The sequence below is a fragment of the Bidens hawaiensis genome, unplaced genomic scaffold (genome assembly GCF_021521415.1).
Source record: "Bidens hawaiensis isolate Kalapana, Puna unplaced genomic scaffold, B.hawaiensis_p1.1 tig00002525_1, whole genome shotgun sequence".
NCBI classification, from domain to species: Eukaryota; Viridiplantae; Streptophyta; class Magnoliopsida; order Asterales; family Asteraceae; genus Bidens; species Bidens hawaiensis.
Window position 1 is genome coordinate 3,209,878 of NW_027491138.1, and position 19,874 is coordinate 3,229,751.

At 36.8% G+C, this 19,874-nt stretch overlaps 1 protein-coding gene and 1 pseudogene across 2 annotated transcripts; one reads left to right on the forward strand and one right to left on the reverse strand.

The window, feature by feature from the left end:
• Positions 1–436: 436 nt before the first annotated feature.
• Positions 437–2,549, reverse strand: LOC143619965 (trifunctional UDP-glucose 4,6-dehydratase/UDP-4-keto-6-deoxy-D-glucose 3,5-epimerase/UDP-4-keto-L-rhamnose-reductase RHM1-like; annotated as a pseudogene). Its single transcript, XR_013151262.1, has 2 exons — positions 1,033–2,549; positions 437–887 (listed from the first exon to the last, which is right to left on the reverse strand). The product of XR_013151262.1 is annotated as a trifunctional UDP-glucose 4,6-dehydratase/UDP-4-keto-6-deoxy-D-glucose 3,5-epimerase/UDP-4-keto-L-rhamnose-reductase RHM1-like (transcript).
• A 4,076-nt stretch (positions 2,550–6,625) lies between these two features.
• On the forward strand, positions 6,626–11,546 carry LOC143619966 (bidirectional sugar transporter SWEET2-like). Its single transcript, XM_077091778.1, has 6 exons — positions 6,626–6,715; positions 10,453–10,489; positions 10,579–10,795; positions 10,866–11,024; positions 11,105–11,224; positions 11,312–11,546. Exons 1-6 carry the CDS (start codon positions 6,655–6,657, stop codon positions 11,423–11,425), a joined length of 708 nt encoding a protein of 235 aa, XP_076947893.1. The 5' UTR covers positions 6,626–6,654; the 3' UTR covers positions 11,426–11,546.
• Positions 11,547–19,874: the final 8,328 nt, after the last annotated feature.

Here is a 19,874-nt window from a genome sequence, read left to right on the forward strand (position 1 = left end):
GTTTTCGATGTTTTGTATTAAATGTTACCAACATATATTATGTGTGTAACAAAAAAAAATTAAAGAAAATGATGTTACATAGGGTTTTCACAATTCTAGTGGGTTTTCATTTTATACGTAATGATGAAGGTAATCATAAGTAGTAAGAAACAGCCATATAAACTATTGATCACATTATTACTCTATATTCTAAATTGGTCATGCATACCTTCCATATTTTCATATTTTCCAAAATGTTTTCATTTTCCAAGAGTAGATTTAAAAATATTCTAACAAGTTCTTTTAGTCTTAGAATATTTGACTTTACAGAAGCGGGATGGATATCATTCTCTGAAACAAATAAAAGAATCAAATGCTCTTTTCATATAAATATTAATATATAGCAACAAAACAATCATAAGGCCAACAAATGTAACATAAACACAAGTTCAAAAAATCCTAAATCAATGTTTCCTGTTTGGTGCAAATACATATTTAACCAATGATTCCTTAATCGATAGCAAATCAGGAAACTCATTCTTCAACTTAGACACATCCAACTCACTGTTACTTCTTGGTGCCACAATCACTTGACTCTGTTCTTCGATCCTAAAATTTTTCCATTTAAATTCCGGGTATATATATTCTCTATACAACTCCAATACTTCATTATGACTCACAACTCCCGAGTTTGTAAAATTCCAAATTCCCTTTAAATTCCGCTTTGCCATTTCAATCGAAATAGGCAAGAGCTCATCCAAAATAGTCATCGAGTTTGGAATGTTTACAACTTTGTCATTCCGCGCAATTTTAGTTATAAAATTGCGTGGGTTGTTGAGGTCTGAAGATATAGGCATCCGGACCCGAAGCGTGCACACATTGTCATATTCTTTTAATAACTCCTCAACCTACAAAAATAAGCAAAATATGTCACAATATTTTAATTTCATAACTATTGTAACGTATATCAGCTTAGGCTTTATACTAGAAATCCTAAGCTGATATACATTCCAATAAGTTCATATAAAATTGACTAGTAATTAGTGAAATTACCATAGCTTTAGTTTTGGAATAGAATGAACCGGTGAAATTGGGAATGTCTTCTTCTTTAAACCCGATACCCGAACCTTCCGGATGTTTATCATCGTATTCGAATATGCACCCAGTGGCAAAGTTCATCATCAAGATCCCATTTTCCCTACAAACATCCGCTAAGTTTAATGTTCCCGAGACATTTGTACGAATTGTCTCAGGTTTGTGAGATTCACACCAATCCACATTTGGTCGACCCGTGACACCAGCCGCATTAAACATGTGTGTCGGCTTAACGTTTTTAATATCAGAAACTATTTGGGCCCGGTTCTCCAACCGGCCCGTTCCATATTCGTACTGAATCCCTTGCTTCTCGCATATTTTCCCAAGCAACCCACCGATCCACCCGGTTTTCCCGTAAATCAAGAACTTCAAACCCGGATTATTAACCGGGCTTGACCCGGTTCTCGAAATGGGACCCACTTTTTGAACGTTTTCAGACACTTCCACCACTCGTTCAACGCCACCTGGCATCATAAGCGTACGTGGATGCGGGACCAGCACGCCCGACACATCACCCCACCAATCAGGGTTGCTAGTATACCAATCCATGGTTTTTTTCAAGCCCTCCTGCCACGTGGTTCTTTCAACCCAACCCAGTCTTTTAAGCTTTTCATCATCTAAAAAGTATCTTTGATCATTAAACGGTCTGTTTTCGACAAACTTAATACTGGACTCATGATCCAGATTAAAAAGATTGCATATATCTTTAGCCACATCAAGAACTCGCCTTTCTTTCTTGGTTCCAATGTTATAAACATGACCAACTTCACCTTTGTGTAGAATGACTTCAAAAGCTTCTGCAACATCTTCACAGTACAGATAGCTTCTAACGTTAGACCCGTCGCCATGAATCGTTAACGGTTTCCTTTTCATTGACAACAGAAGGAACTTCGGTATCAGCTTCTCCGGATACTGATTCGGCCCATAAACATTATTCCCTCTGGTTGTAATAACCGGCAGCCCGTATGATCTCCCATAAGCCATCACAAGCATTTCTGCACCTGCTTTTGTGGCTGAATACGGGTTCGTAGGAAGAAGCTGTGAAGCCTCATGGTTTCCCACAACAGCATGTTCATCAGTCTCACCGTACACCTCATCAGTGCTGACATGGATAAACCGTCTGACCTGGCGAGTGACTTTGCAGGCTTCTAAAAGCACATGTGTGCCATAAATATTGTTTTTGGTGAACTCGAAGCTGTTACCGAACGAGTTATCGACGTGTGTTTGTGCAGCAAAGTGCATAATGGTATCGATTGACTCGGTGAGTAACAAGTGGTTGACTAGATCAGCACTCGCGAAATCGCCCTTAACGAATTTGAAATTGGGGGATTGTATGGAGGGGTTTAGGTTTTTGAGGTTTGAGCAGTAATCGAGTCTGTCGAGTACCACAATGTTGTAATGGGGATAGGTTCTAACGAGGCGATGAATCCAGCTGCACCGGTGATGAGGATGTTTTTTGGTGTATAAGTGGTCATAGTGAAGCACTCTGAATATAAACAATATGAACAATTAATGCTGAAACCTAATAATTAACCAACCTATGATCAAAATTTAAAATCGAATTGCCTAAAAGCTAAATGAAAAGTTGAATATCAAAATGATTTAAATTGAAGATATGCGAACTTACATGAAGTTGAATCGGATCCGAATTCGTTCGTATTAATTTGAGCGCCGAGATATTTATTTATTTATTTATTTATTTAAATGTCTATGTGTGTCTATTTATAGTAGAAGATTAGAGCGCGTATGAATGAATCAAGCTGGATGCAATGGGCAATGACTAAGGACACTTCACACCTTTTATTTTATTTTATTTTTTAGTAATTCACTTATCACCGGTTCATCCAAAATCTTTGAGAACCTGCTTCCCTAAGCCCTAAGCCACTTGAACAATTGCGTTACACTGGGCTGCACCACATGCCCACTAGCCTCGTCAGACAAGGCGCCCCAATCAACATGACTAACTTGCTTGGACCTATCACGTCATTGTCAAGGTTTAAAAACATAAAGACGATGCAAATGGGAGAAATTTAATCAGTATTTTTCATATATATAAATCAAAATTGAGATATTTGTATTTATACATCATGCTATTTTCAAAGTTAATCAAGTTATGTTGATTAAAAAAAATTAGACAACACTTATTGGCTGCAAGTCACTTTCACATGAGTCTCGCTCATTCTTTTCTGATTGACAAATAGAATTTGTTATTATTATGAATGTACACCTAAATTGTCGGTATTATGCTTCGAGTTAAATTCTCCTAAAATATTAATGTTAATTTTTATATATCGTCGTTGTTACGTTTGTTTAATTTACTTGATTATTTATATAACTATTTTGGTTTATTTAAAAAAATATTTATGTGAAAATTTATAGGTTAATGAACAATGATAGAAAGAATTCATGGTTAAGAGAGAGATTATCATAATTCATAAGACTCGAGAATCTATACTTTATAGTGCATAAATGGGCTTTAGCTCATTTATTTTACACAAAACATCAAATTGGTGTTTATGAATGTGAGTGACGGCCGCTCAAAGCCTCAAACTAGTAAAAGAATTTGGATTATCCAACCCAAGAAACATAAACCAAGCCCAAGTATAAGTTTTCTTCCTAGAAAATGAGGCCCCTATCAATCTGAGGCCCTATACCATTGCTTGGACTGCTTGTCTATTGGGCCAGTTCTGAAATCAAGTGTAAATCATCGTTTGAGTTATTTAAAATTTAACTTTTTTTATTTTGAAATGCCAAATTCATTAAAAGAAAAAGAATCACTTGCAATCCACAAGAAGCCCAAAAGAGTATACTTACAAAAATAAACTAAACCACAAGACCAACTAACTATAAAGGAAAATTAACAAAATTAAATAAATATCAAACTTCTCAATTCTAAGTTCGAACCATTTCCTCGATTATCTCATTTAAACTTTACGTAATGTTTGTATATCTTTTATAAATTTTAAAGCAACTATGACATCAATTGATATTTAGTGGTGTGACATGTTTGATAAAAGTCCGGTTTTCAAAACCTTACGTAACAGTAATAAAGATACCAACGTAGAGGTTTATTGGATCAAGTCCAAATAATTATAATTTACTGAAATATACCAATATCCTTCATCCTCACAGTCTCTCATCGTAATGAAATCATATTTCCCACGACGGCCATATTCCGTTGGCCAATCACCAACGGGTCAAGCCGTTGATAACACCCGTCTGTTTTTTAGTGTTCATTTGAGATGGTTAGTTGTATAAGATTGTAATCAAGTCTTTCTAGTTTGTCTCTAGTGAATAGAATAGTTTGTCCGACTCATATCAATAACGTTTGGAATGTGCATTCTATTATAGTATGTTTAGTGGTTTAACTAAAAAGTGATGATGATAGGAAATTAAAGCATCCGCAGCACAGTTCACACGTTTCAACTGCAAACGGTTGGAAAGATATTAATTAAAAACAATTTATTATGCCATGTGCTCTAAACAGTAATTTTGTGATTTTAAACAAACAATCATATTCTCATATCATTAAAGGAACAGTTGAAATACAAAATAATTTCCGGGTATTTTATGATCGACAAGAATATTCGGACAAATACTACCACATCATGTTGCTGGCACACGAACAACTCCACGTATATATTATACGCACGTTTATTATAATCCATAAAATTCGAATCTCTTTATAATTGTTATTATTATTATTTTTAACAATCAACGAATCTTCTAAATAAGCTATTGGTTAAATTCATCACGTCTGGATACAGGCAACTTTCGATACAGGGAAGACTCTCACCTAAGGCCAACGTCCGTGAATACTCGTCCGAAGACACGACAGTGTGGTGAGGTAAAACTTGTTCAGTTAAATGTTCCAAACTCCAAAGTAATGAACACTACCTATTCGTCTATTCTCCCATTATCACCCGGTGCTGCCGAACGTAAATGAAGGGGACATAAATCAAACCTAGGTCACATAAAACACCAAGTTTTTTCTTTACCACATCACCACCAACTCCTTTTTATTATTTCATAGTTATTACTTTACTTATTACAATACCTTACGAATTGAAAGGCGTGTCGTTTGATGAGAAATCATTTATTTAATTACAAATATATACATTCGAACTCAAAGAATTATCAATCAAAATATATATCTAGAAGCGTTGATAGTGAGTTCAAATACTATGAAGCATAAAATATAGAATGCATGAATAAGATAAGTAGGAGCAAAATTGCCTCTAGTAGATAAGATCGTTGTTAGATATCAATCAAAATTTATACGGTTACGCATGTTGTTAGATAAAAATATAAAATTGCCTCTAGTAGATAAGATCGTGATTGAAATTCTTTAATGTTTCGTTTATTATTGTGTGAAAAAACAATCTTATCCATTAGATGTGAATTCACCTAATAATTGTGTAGAATATCATTTTATTTTCTTATGACCTTTCATTGATAATGTTTAAAAACATAATATTAACCTATTTTTTCCTCTCTAAATCTTATAATAAGCTAAATCATAGCTAATACAGTATACATTTAATATTTTTATCTTCTACTGTTTAGGTTTTATTCAAAACACAATATGTTTCTAATATATGTTTAATGCCCGGTTATAGGTTTTAAACAGATGATCCTTTTTAAGGCAAATCTTTGTTCTCTAGTATAGACTATAGAGATGTGTTTTTGTTGTTGTTGTTGTTGTATGTTGAATTTTATTATGTTATGATATCACACACTCTTCTCTCCTTAACCGAGCTTTGGGTCAACACCTCAACCATGACCTTTATGAGACTGGTGAAGGTGAGAGAGTAGCTCTGCTTAGCTTGTTGACTTGCTTATGCTGCCCTTTCCAAGCTTATGGGATGGTGCACGAAGTGAACATTTGCATCAACTCTTTGGCCTTCTCCATGTACGGGTCCATTAGTGTCTCTCGACCTTCACATTCCTGTCTACTTGGTTTGCAATTAGAAGAGAGGCAACATGCACATGCACATGCACATGCACATGCACATGCACATGCACATGCACATGCACATGCACATGCAATACTTAAAGTTTTGACCTTATATTCTTTTAAGACTTAAAAATGTTTGACTTACGAAGTATACATGCATTTGGAAACCTTTTTGATCGGGGTTTAGGTGGCTAAGTAATAAAGACAAGATTTCTCCATTACCTGGATCGACCTCCATTTCTTGCTTGCCTTAGAAAACTTGCCCTCTTCGACTCCAAACAAGCGTATACGTTTATTTTTAAAAGATTTGACTGAGAGCACATAAAATTGGTTGAAAGGACAAGAATAAGAATATGTAAAGTTGAGGGGGTTAAGACAAATAAGTTGAAGTTTATCCGGGAAACAACAGCTGGAACCCGAGTTGACTACAGCCTGGCAAATCCCCTGCCACGTGTTTCCTTCCACTTTCAACCTGATTTCCCTTTGATTTCACTTGCCATTTGAAGCAAACCAACGAGAATGATATTCAGAAATTGAATTCTAAACACGTTCGCATTTATATTACCGCACCAATTTCATGTTTTTCTGATTCTCATAGAAGAAATTGATATCTGAACAACAACATGGCTGCTTTGCTTTCGCCTCAAACGTTTGAAGCTTGTAAGCAGGCTGCTGGAATTGCCGGTGCGTATTCTCTCTTCATTCCTCTTATTCTAACTCTGTAGATTAGTGTAGGGGTATGGTACTAAAACCCGGTTCTACGACCCTAAATCTATTATGTTTGGCTTATTTTATTACATGGACTAATACAATGTTACTGGGCTGAGGGGGTTTTGTGGAGGTAACCCTAATTGGGCTAGGCCCATTAGGGTACCGTGATGGTGGCCATGAGACTCTCTATATAAGGAGGTCTCCACCTCCTTATTGAAGGTCATGCTCAATAAGAGCCACCACCACTTTTTGTGTCTGTAAACAAGAAATCCTCAGGATATCTTAGCAGTCACCTCCACACCCCCGAAAACCATTGCAGGTCTCAGGCGCAGCTGATGAAGAAGATCAAGATGTGGTTCGTTCATCTCGAAAATCCGTGGAAACATCGTCTTGGATCAGGTTAGATTCATTTCGTGCTTCGACATTGGCGCCATCCGTGGGACGGCAACGAACTACCCTTCGATCTTCATCTCGGCTGTCAGATCTCTCCCAGGAAAAACCCAGATCTGGAAGTTTTACAGAAAAAGGCTTCAAGGCTTGTTCTATTAAAGCTCAAAAAGATCCATAGATCTAAAAGAGGCTTCCAGATCTGTGCAAAAAGAAACGGCATGATTCGAATGATCAGGTCTCCGGATCTGTGATGGTTTTAAATCTGCTCCGGGCTTCAGATCTGTCCAGATCCGATTTACAGATCTAGGTCTAGATTACAGACCTGGATTTTAGGTCTAAAGTTGCAGATCTGACTCTAAAATTGCAGATCCAGAAAGTACCAGACTTCCGCCGCCATGTACGCGCGCCCGCGGATTCTCACTCCACAGCCGTGCATGTGCCGCCGCGGAAACCACCATCTGGGCTTTGCGCAAGAGACCTCCGCCATGCACGCGCACACACGAGTCACCACTCCATCGCCGTGCATGTGCGCATCAGGCCTCGCGCCAAACTTAAAGGTTGGGAATCCTCATAATATCCCGTATGGCTACGCGCCAAACTTCAAGGTCGGGAATCCTCATAAATATCCCATATGGCTACGCGCCAAACTTCAAGGTTGGGAATCCTCATAATATCCCATATGGCTACACGCCAAACTTCAATGTTGGGAATCCTCATAATATCCCGTATGGCTACGCGCCAAACTTCAAGGTTGGGAATCCTCATAATATCCCGTATGGCTACGCGCCAAACTTCAAGGTTGGGAATCCTCATAATATCCCGTATGGCTACGCGCCAAACTTAAAGGATGGGAATCTTCATAATATCCCACATGCGCCAAACTTAAAGGATGGGAATCCTCATAATATCCCACATGCGCCAAACTTAAAGGATGGGAATCCTCATAATATCCCACATGGCTACGCGCCAAACTTAAAGAATGGGAATCCTCATAATATCCCACATGGCTACGCGCCAAACTTAAAGGATGGGAATCCTCATAATATCCCATATGGCTACGCGCCAAACTTAAGGGTTGGGAATCCTCATACCATATGCTCACGCATCACATATGCTCACGCATATTACACATGCTTACGCATCACATGCTCACACATATCACAGTCTACGCGCACGCGCATGCAACATCTGCACGTGGCGCGGGACATAAAGTAGCTCGTAAGACGCCTCACGCGCAAGCTTTTTATTATTCATACAGCTCATAAGACGCCTCGCGCGCAAGCTGTTATTATTCTTATAGCTCGTAAGCCGCCTCACGCGCAGGCTCCACTATTATTACAGCTCATAAGACGCCTCGCGCGCAAGCTGTCATTATTCTTATAGCTTGTAAGACGCCTCACGCGCCAGCTTAATTACTATTCTCAAAGCTCATAAGACGCCTCTCGCGCGCAAGCTTTATTACTCACAGCTCGTAAGCCGCCTCACGCGCCAGCTCAATTATTATTCTCAAAGCTCATAAGACGCCTCTCGCGCACAAGCTTTTATTACTCACAGCTCGTAAGCCGCCTCACGCGCCAGCTTAATTATTATTCTCAAAGCTCATAAGACGCCTCTCGCGCGCAAGCTTTATTATTCTTAACTCGTAAGTCGCCTCTCGCGCGCAGGCTTTATTATTCTTAGCTCGTAAGACGCCTCACGCGCAGGCTTTATTATGCTACAGCTCGTAAGACGCCCCTCGCGCGCAGGCTTTATTATTCTCAGCTCGTAAGTCGCCCCGCGCGCCAGCTTAATTATTATTCTCAAAGCTCATAAGACGCCTCTCGCGCGCAGGCTTTACTATTCTCATAGCTCGTAAGGCGCCTCACGCGCAGGCTATTTCATTCTCAGCTCGTAAGACGCCTCTCGCGCGCAGGCTTTATTATTCTTAGCTCGTAAGTCGCCTCTCGCGCGCAGGCATTATTATTCTCACAGCTCGTAAGCCGCCTCACGCGCCAGCTCAATTATTATTCTCAAAGCTCATAAGACGCCTCTTGCGCGCAAGCTTTTATTACTCACAGCTCGTAAGCCGCCTCACGCGCCAGCTTAATTATTATTCTCAAAGCTCATAAGACGCCTCTCGCGCGCAAGCTTTATTATTCTTAGCTCGTAAGTCGCCTCTCGCGCGCAGGCTTTATTATTCTTAGCTCGTAAGACGCCTCATGCGCAGGCTTTATTATTCTTAGCTCGTAAGTCGCCCCTCGCGCGCAGGCTTTATTATTCTCAGCTCGTAAGTCGCCCCGCGCGCCAGCTTAATTATTATTCTCAAAGCTCATAAGACGCCTCTCGCGCGCAGGCTTTACTATTCTCATAGCTCGTAAGGCGCCTCACGCGCAGGCTATATCATTCTCAGCTCGTAAGACGCCTCTCGCGCGCAGGCTTTATTATTCTTAGCTCGTAAGTCGCCTCTCGCGCGCAGGCATTATTATTCTCATAGCTCGCAAGTCGCCTCACGCGCAAGCTTCATTATTATTACAGCTCGTAAGCCGCAACTCGCGCAGGCTCTATTATTATAGCTCGTAAGCCGCCTCACGCGCAGGCTTCATTATTTTTACAGCTTGTCACCATCATGGGGAAAACCTCCCAAAACTCAGACAATAAAGACAAGGCCAAAGAAAAGGGAAAAAACCGCCTCACACCTTATAAAGTCCAGCGCTCCACCTAGACGCTTGCGCGCCCAGGAGCAACACTGGACTTGGGGGGCTTGTGGGGGTATGGTACTAAAACCCGGTTCTACGACCCTAAATCTATTATGTTTGGCTTATTTTATTACATGGACTAATACAATGTTATTGGGCTGAGGGGGTTTTGTGGAGGTAACCCTAATTGGGCTAGGCCCATTAGGGTACCATGATGGTGGCCATGAGACTCTCTATATAAGGAGGTCTCCACCTCCTTATTGAAGGTCATGCTCAATAAGAGCCACCACCACTTTTTGTGTCTGTAAACAAGAAATCCTCAGGATATCTTAGCAGTCACCTCCACACCCCCGAAAACCATTGCAGGTCTCAGGCGCAGCTGATGAAGAAGATCAAGATGTGGTTCGTTCATCTCGAAAATCCGTGGAAACATCGTCTTGGATCAGGTTAGATTCATTTCGTGCTTCGACAATTAGGATCCGTGATTAATTGATTACAATTAAGCTTCTAGGGCAAATTTCTGCTATCAATTTCAAAACTTAGGGTTTAAAGTTAGTTATATTAAACCTAGATATGAAACTGAATCTGATTTCATAAGCTTTGAGCACAAAAGTTGAATATTCACCTTATAGTATATATTTGCAGGTAACATATTTGCTTTTGGACTTTTTGTGTCACCAATGTAAGCATCAACAAAAGATATTTCAAATAGTCAAATATTCACAATTACTTTTAACAATAACTAACTTTTTGAATTATTATTATTTGCAGACCAACTTTTAGAAGAATCATCAGAAATCAATCAACCGAACAGTTTTCTGGAATCCCGTACATCTACGCCCTGTTGAACTGCTTGATCTGCGCCTGGTACGGTAGCCCGCTCATATCATATGATACTTTATTGGTCACGACAGTCAATTCTGTCGGTGTGGATTTCCAATTATCATACATTATTATCTTTATAACAAATACTGAGAAACGCAACAAGGTTAGAATACATATAATCTAATACATGTATCAAAATATTTGAAATATTAAGCATGATTTCATCTTTGCAGTTCAGGATGTCTGGATTACTGCTGGCAGTGTTTGTTGTATTTGCAGCCATTGTGATCGGGAGTTTGCTTGTTACTGATCTTGAAGTTAGACATTTAATCATCGGGTTTTTGAGCTGTGCTACGCTTATATCAATGTTTGCTTCCCCATTATCTGTAATGGTATGCTCTTGATATATTGTTATCTTATCACTTTGGTTAAGTTTCGTAACTTTAAATGGTATTATTATTTTTTGTTACAGAATGTAGTGATTCAAACCAGAAGTGTTGAATTCATGCCATTTTACCTCTCACTTTCCACTTTCTTGATGAGCACCGCATTTTTATTATATGGGATTTTCAATTTCGATCCTTTTATTTATGTAAGCTCTAGTTTCTTATATTATTATTCGGTTTTGGATGATGATGATTATTAATCAGCCTAATACATATGTTTATTTCAATTTTAGGTTCCGAATGGTATAGGGACGATCTTGGGAATCGTGCAATTGGGTTTGTACTTCTACTACCATAATGAATCCAAACAACAAGCCAGAGAACCGTTAATACAGTCAGTTGCATGAACACTGTAAGTTCATATCTTCACTGTGTGATCAAACACGCATCGGTTTTTGCATGTGTGAACTGGATTGGGTCTTGAGTTTGATCTTTGATTATCGTGAAAGATCGGGCTGGGTGCTGAATTGTTGGATTTGTGTCAACGTCTGAATTTGTTTGTAAAGTTGAAGTCCCACGTCGTTTATGTAATATATTCATTTCCATTTGTTGTCGAGAGGTTCGTCCTGTATTTCAAATTTCCTACCATTTAATAAATTTGACTAAATGAGTTATGTTTTGCTTGGGACAATGGGCGTGAATTGGGCTTTGCAGTCCCGGCTGTGCATGGATCGGTTTGGGCTCAAACCAAACCAAAACTGAAATTTCTGTTTTTGGTTTATGTATTGGTTCGGCTAGGTTATGTGTCGGTTTCTATTTTACATTTGAGCTTGGACTTTAGTGGTCCGGACAAATTGGTCCAAATCAATGATTTTGAGCTACAAACTTTTTGACTAGAAATTTTTGTTAATCATCTTTTTTAAATCCAAAGGGGGTTGTGGCGCATGTTGTTGCCCGTTTATCTGTCACTTCATTGTAATTGTTTGAATGTTTTTTATTAATGAAAAATTCTGGCTCATTAATTTTGGTATGAAATTTTTTATCCAAAATAATAAATTTGTGTTATAAATTCAATAACAAACATTCAAACGATGGGCCTTCATGCACGGTTTTGCATTGTGGGGTAAAATTTTTGTCTTGAAAGAAATTTATCCTTTTGACTTGGAAAAAGATTACCCTAAGGCATGAATTTGGGTTTAGAATTTGTCTAGAATTTTCACTAATAACCTATAAATGAATTCGGGTATCAAAACTTTTGGCTCAAAATAATGAATTGGGCCATAAATCCAGACAAACATTCTACCATGTTCAGTTTGGTGCGAAGCATAATAACCACCTTTTTCTTTGGTACGAAAAATTTCAACAAAACAACTAGCGAGATGCTAGGGATCCAAACAACCTAAAAAGGTCACAAAACGAAATTACACCAGTCTATCCATCTAATATTTTTAAGGGGATATCGATTTTTCACTCAAAGATGAGACAACAATTTTATGTCCTCCATAGACTTCGATAAGCTAACCGGGATATTCGAAAAGATGAGATCATTTCTAGCCATCCAAATGCATCAAGCGATGAGAATGATATCATCCAACACCTTAGGTCTCCTATGATCCAAATTACTCGTCTCATACAACAAGCTGTGAAAAAGCATTATCACAACTGAATGGTAATTTTTGGTTTTCAAAATAAACACAATCGGATCATTGGCTATTAATTTGAGTCGGTTATTTTGGTTCGGACGTTTGGTTGATAGTTTTTTTCTCAACCAATCTAGTTTGTTGGACAATTTTTTTCATTCAATTAGCCGTTGAGGATTTGAGGATTTAATTAACAGTCACATGGTGAGTGTGATGTTACGATAGATCATTAAAGAGACCTAAGAACACATGAACAATTAGTTACAACTTTTTTGGTAATTTAACAGTTAAAAGTATAATATTTATCTAATATCTTTAGTCATTTTATGTTTAAAAACTATGCACGAAAAAGTTGTCTTTTTTAAGTATTGAAATATCTAGCCCTCCCTTTTAATTGTCTCAGGTAACTTTGTTACCTCCTGACAAGGTCAAGGCGTCAAGCGAGTTTGGGCCGTGCTAACTTTTTGACGAGTTTGGGTCAAAGTGGGTCGTATTGACCTTTTGACGATCACTTTTGATGGGTCGTTTACAAGCATTATAGGTAGCAAATACTTAGGTGCTTAAGCGATTTATTCTCGGGTTACCATATGTCACGTCAAACACGAGTGAATAACATGAATGTAGTCATTAGTGGATAAAATACGGATGAAATGTTCAAAGCATCAATCACAAAGTAAGTCAATAAATTATTTTAACCCTTGGTTTAACTTTAATAATATCTAAAACAAAACCTCCAAAACTGATTGACATATATATCACGTAGGAATCAACAAAATGTAGAGATATCCTTTAATATAAAAAAACACGTAAGAGGACTGTATCATCACCATATATAGGAAACAAATAACAATATACCTATTGAATACAAGCAAATCTCCTTTAGTCATGTTTATTGAATAAAGAAGTGGAAAGAGTAAGCAAAAGGGACAATGATGTAGGATGAGTTGCAATGGAAATTTACTTTGTGCTCATTCTTAATGAAAATATTCTGTCACCAAGCATTAATTGCCTGTTTGGTTCACTGGAATTCAAGGGATTTCCTTGGAATTGGAATTTGAATTTCATCCCTTAGTGTGTTTGGTTGGTTAATAAAAGGATTTGGAATTGGAATTCATTCAAATCAAATCACACAAATGAAGGAATTCAGATTACTTCACTACTTGGAAGGACGTCATGGGATTGTGTTTGAATACCATAAATAACCCTCTGCCTCTACCAACAGATCCCCCCACCCACCGCCAACCAACGCAGTAGCCGGGTCACCCGCCACCGTAGTTGTCGCAGCCACTCCCGCCACCGAGCAACACCGGACGCCGATAACAACCGAGCAACACCGCCACCGCCGTTGTCGCAGCAACTCCAGCCACTCCTGTCGTTGAAGTGAGAGACGAGTAGGTGTTGTGGCTGCCGGCGCCGGTTGTAACCGGAGATGGTGGTTGGCTGCTTTAGAGATGAAGAAGGAAGGTTACTTGATTTAGTGGTTGAGGATATAGCAGACCCATTTGTTTCTTTGACTCATGTTTTAATGTAAGGGCAAATGTGTCTTTTTGAGCTATTTTCCAATTTCAATTCCGTTAACAAAGTTATAACCAAACACATCAAAGGATTTGCAAAAGGGATTTAAATTCCAATTCAAATTCTAATTCCAATTCTAATTCCAATTCCAATTTCAAATCCAAATCAATCCGTGAACCAAACGCCCCCTAAGGTTTTCGACATCTAGCTTAGAGAATTGAGAGAATACCCCAAACATTTGTCATTTTATGAGGTTGAATGGAATTGTTAAATCTAATATCCTTATAACTGATGTTACAAAACTAAAGTAATTGCTACTAGTGATAAATCACACTTGGTATTCGAGTTATCGTTGACAAATGCAAGTTAGTGTTGAAGGTCGATAGAAAGTTACCAGTGATGAAGCTAAGATAAATTTACTATTGAAGATTAAGTTACTCTTGATAGTAACTTGGTACCAACAAATAACAAAGAGTAAGTTTTCACTATTGAACAATTTACTATTGAAGCTAAGCTACTACTGGTGAAGAGAGGTTGTTATTGAACGACTATTGATGGCAATCACCAAGTTGTTGGCAATGGAACATGAGACCAATGAAGAACATTTCTATTGATGAGGAAGTTGCGAGAGCTTAGATATACGCACGTGTACCACTAGGGATTTTGAAGGTGAAGATTTGAGAAATATATTTACTTTTGCATTATCCTTGTTTTTAGTTATCTTATGAAATGTTAGCTATGGAATAGTTTTAGGAATCGTGTATATTCAACTATAATTTGCAAACTCTAATGGTAATATTTTTTTGATATCGTTCTCGTTCAAGAAGTAACCCTAATTATTAAGTATTTTTGCTGTTAAATCAAACTACATTTGGTTAATCAATCAATTAGGTTACTATTTAAATAAATCATGAATTTGATCAAAATGGTGTTAAAGAGGCCATGTGACAAAGTACCACGTGTTTGTGTCATTATTAAAATCAAGTTCATAGGATCATGTGGCTACTTCTTACACATAAATAGAGAGACCTTCCAAACATTATGTCCATTGTGTCATTATTGATTGATTTACATGGAGGCTGGGGAATTTTACACGATTATATGAGCTTGCTATTACACATATTTTATGAACTAACTTTTTTCAGCACAAAAGTTAATACATACATACCATTAAAAATCAATTACTTTAACGGCACTAAAAATCAGTGACAGATCCAGGAAATTTTCTCACAGGGGGTCGGAAATCTTTTGTGTCCGTACGCAGTTGACTATCTTTATATAATATTTTTTTTCCAGTTCGATCATTCCGGCCGGGTCAAATTGCGTCGGTCATATATATAGAAACAATGATAATCAAACAAAGCATCGTGTAACAAAAATAATAAAAAAAAAGAAAGAAGAAAAGTACGAGAAACTTTATTATATGTGCATAATTATTATACAATATATCTAGCTTTGTTCTCTACGGGTTTTCATTTTTTGGAATCTAATCAAAACATCATCTAGTTTGACATTTATAAGCAAGTTTTTCTTAATGAAAAAAATTAAACCATCGTTTAGTGTCACACCCCAACCGAAGGAGGAAATGCCGCGGCGTGATCCGATTGCTCACAGCTCGAAGATACTATCATGAGTATAAATGACAATATCTAATTAATTATTTTGTTCAAATAATACACACAATAATCAAATACAACAAAACAATTCAAATAAATATATACAATCATTTAAATTCAAGTTTGTCTTCAATATAACCCTAAGGTCTTTCTAAATGTCCATCCTTCAACTCAGACAACCCGCATATGCGTAGAAAATGGAGTTTTGTCAACAACACATGTTGAGTGAGTCTATCACCAGTTTTTTTGACACCAAAATAAAGTTAATATGAAAAATAAGCAAAACGTAATAAATGCGGTAATGAAATCAAACCATAAACAAATAGATTGTCGATTAAACCATTGCTTAGCGAATTGGACGCCGGTAAATCAACTACGAGCAAATAAATAGAATAAGACCGTTGCCAAGCGAATCGGGCGGTGGTCAATAATGAGAACCCTCTCCAAGGGGATATGTCAAACGATTGCATACAAAAACAAATAAGCACATAACAAAAAGATTTGATTAATCTCACACAATTACACGTTTGCTATTTTTTAATATATATGTATAAGTATGTATATATATAGTATGATATAAGCATATGTCCCCAAAACGTTTTAAAAAACTAAGTAAAATAGGGGAATGATAAAAATCACCTGAGATTAAAGGCAAGTGAGTATAATTAAGAATAAACGAGTCAACGGATAAACGAGTCGTCCAATAAGCGTCAAACGAGACTAATGATCAGAACCTGAAACTTTGTGATACGAAACTATAAATAAAAACGAACTTAATGCCGCTGGAATCAATCCAAACAGATGAGTAGAACTCTAGTTATGTTGAATTAAACGTTTAAGCGAGCTGGTACTAGAATCCAAACAGTGAGTCGGAAGTCGGGTTTTGGTCAGTAGCCTTAAAATTTCATTACAAGAATAAAAGTCTTCTGGACCAAACGTTGAATCCGACCAGAAGCATGAGAAAACGTAAAGTCAAACTTGTTGACTGTTTTGCCCTTTAACGGGTTTTAAGCGAATTGACCAGTCAACACCCTTCAACCACCGAAATTGATTGAAGGTTATTGACTAGGGAATATGTATGAACGATTTTACAGTTTAAAACTTACCTGGAAAGTGAAAGGATCGATGAGAAACAGAAGTCAAAGGTCCTAAAGCAAGCAAAGTCAACGATCAAGTCTTGTATCTTTAACGAATATGTAAAAACCGAAGGGCTTGGGTATAAACAGAGGTAGGTGACGGCTGGAGGAGGTGTATTATGGTTAGATAAAAGTTTACAGCAGGGAATTACGATGTGTTTATATAGGAATAACTAAACCCAACTAATTATGGCCTTTTTGGCCCGTTTAAGCAAGTAAATCATACTCTTATGAATAAATCACTGAATAATCAAAAAGATTTGATCTTGAATGATAACAAACGAGATTATACTTATGTTTCAGTTATAGGATTGTTTCTTGGTCCTTAATTCTCTCTAATTGCCTAAAATTAGCGATTTTATACCTTAAACGAGTTAAGAAACGAAATCGAGTTACAAAACTGACCAGATATCCCACCACGCCGCGCAACGGTGAGCCTAGGGATGGCCGGGCGGTGCTCCGACCACCGGAGGTGGGTGGTTTCAGCCGTTGACACAAATGGTCCCTATGGTTTAGTTTTTGATCATTTTATGAACTTTTTAGGATATAATTTAGTATTTAAACAACATATAAAATATGAAGGACCTAAGGTGAACATAATTGAACTTAGATACTTATAAACATTTGATTTATTAATAATAATGATCTAAAATATTCACGAGTCGGGTTACGAATACGGGTTTAGAAAATCCGAAATGTTACATTTAGACTCTCATCACCTATCTGATTATGCAAATCGGACTTTACGTACTCCATTGCCGAAAAGCAAATTTCAACGCTTACAGTTACAATGGATAATAATGATACGAGCGCTAACTTCAATTAACGAATAAACAATACATCAATGCAAATGAAGTAAGTGAGCAAAATAAGTATAACCAAAACATTTTTTTTATATTAAAACAATTAATCCGTTGAATTCACATGGCATATTACTTCCGCCATCATAACTTTTTTTTTTTTTTTAAATTAGCTTATATGTAAATTAGGTTGGGAGTTCGAGAGTTATGCTTAAAAATTAAGTATAGGCTAATTGAGCATTTGAACTTAAACTTGTATGTAAATTGTTTTCTAAAAAACTCGAATTTAGTTGGTGTATTATTTATATGCATTTATATAAATATAGTTGTAAATAAATAAATATTTTTTATTAGGGCCGGTCTTAAATTTCATCAGGTCGTTCTCGAAATTCCAACGAGTTGTGTTATTCTGGAGATCACACAGGGGTCGGGGTCAAAATTATACAATGGTCGGTCGGAATTTTAACACATATACACTAGTAAAAAAAATCACAGGGGTCGACCAACCCCTACCCAAAGGATAGGTACGCCACTGCTAAAAATACAATACATGAGTTAAGTGCTACTTAAAATACACACAAAACAAACATCAATATCAGCGATTACAAGGAATCCAAATAGGTACACACAAAACAAACATCAATTTACAGGCAAAACAAGGTCCGGTAGTAAATGTTACAATTTTGGATCAACACTTTGCTGAAAAGAATAGACATGTTCGATACCGTGTATTGATGAACAACATATGGACAAAAACCGAAGAGTGGACTTTCTTGAAGAATTAAAACTCGCTTCATGTAACGCCCTATTTTGAAACGTCATTTTATATTATTATTTTAATAATATATTCCAAACCGGTCCCAAATTTTTCAAACGGAAGCGTTTTATTAAAATAATATGACAAAACAACTATATTAAAAATCCACATTATATAGAAATCTGATATGTCGAGTAAGTTACATCATCAAACTTATTTAACTAACCCATAATTTATACATCCAAACATGGGTTATAAACATAATGTTCGATCTTTCAACGTACTGAGGCTTGACCAAACTTTTCTATTCATGCACTGGTGATTTACCTGAAAAACATTATTTACGATAATATTAGCAAAGCTAAGTAAGTTCATTTATCGAAATATAATAATGTTTTTCACATCACAATTTTAACCAACAATCAATCATAATTGTGATTTATTCCCCCACCACGTTACACCCGTGGCAATAATTCACTCTATGGTGATTTAACTCCCACCACGTTACACCTTTGGCATATTTATCACATAATTGTGATTTAACCCCCACCACGTTAAACCCGTGGTATTAATTATACTTTCCAATATATTATCATAGCGTCACCTGTCAATACTCATGCAAATAAAATCATATTTACGCAAATTCTATCACCAAAATAATCTTATGACTAAGTTATATAATTTATATGAAGAGTCGTATGAACTCATCTGGACGTCTAGAGAATCTTTCTGGTGAATCATTTGTCAACTTCTTTTTATCTCCTTCTAATATTGATGACTTAGATTACATGAAACTCGTATTCGCCCCTCTTTTGTTCATATAAACGGAGTTTATCACAACCGTTCACCGCTACTATTTTACTATAAGAACCACAACAAATTTTCTCGTTTTGTTTGATCACCACTATCACTCTATCTTGCGGCTCTCAAAAAGTAGTTTACACTAATAAGGAAACAAAATATCTATTGGTGAGAATTGCTTCCTGTCCCAACACGTGTTAATAAACTGAATTGGTGGCATATGAACTGGCACAACTTCTGTGTATTGTTATCAAGATAAACATCCATGTTTATCTATCTATTTATATAATATACTTTTGTCTATCTATTTATAATATTTTCATATGTATTATATCAACACTATTATTATTATTATTATTATTATTATTATTATTATTATTATTATAAATCTTGAAATGAATTCAGATGCTTTCTTAAACATCTAGCACCTTAAATAATTGTTTCATGCGTAGAAACATATTCACAAACTAGATAGTACAAATTTAATGAAACAACTAATATTATATTTATTTTCAAAATAATGGGATATTACACTTCAACGTTATATAAACACAAGTAAATCTTCAACATCAAATCAATGAAAATACTCAT

What these genes read in the sequence shown, in the direction of transcription:
- LOC143619966 (XM_077091778.1), top strand. Translation starts at nt 6,655, where the DNA reads ATGGCTGCTTTGCTTTCGCCTCAAACGTTTGAAGCTTGTAAGCAGGCT. An exon ending in GGACTTTTTGTGTCACCAAT is followed by an intron (nt 10,490 to 10,578) that starts GTAAGCATCAAC and finishes TATTATTTGCAG; the next exon opens with ACCAACTTTTAGAAGAATCA. An exon ending in ATACTGAGAAACGCAACAAG is followed by an intron (nt 10,796 to 10,865) that starts GTTAGAATACAT and finishes TCATCTTTGCAG; the next exon opens with TTCAGGATGTCTGGATTACT.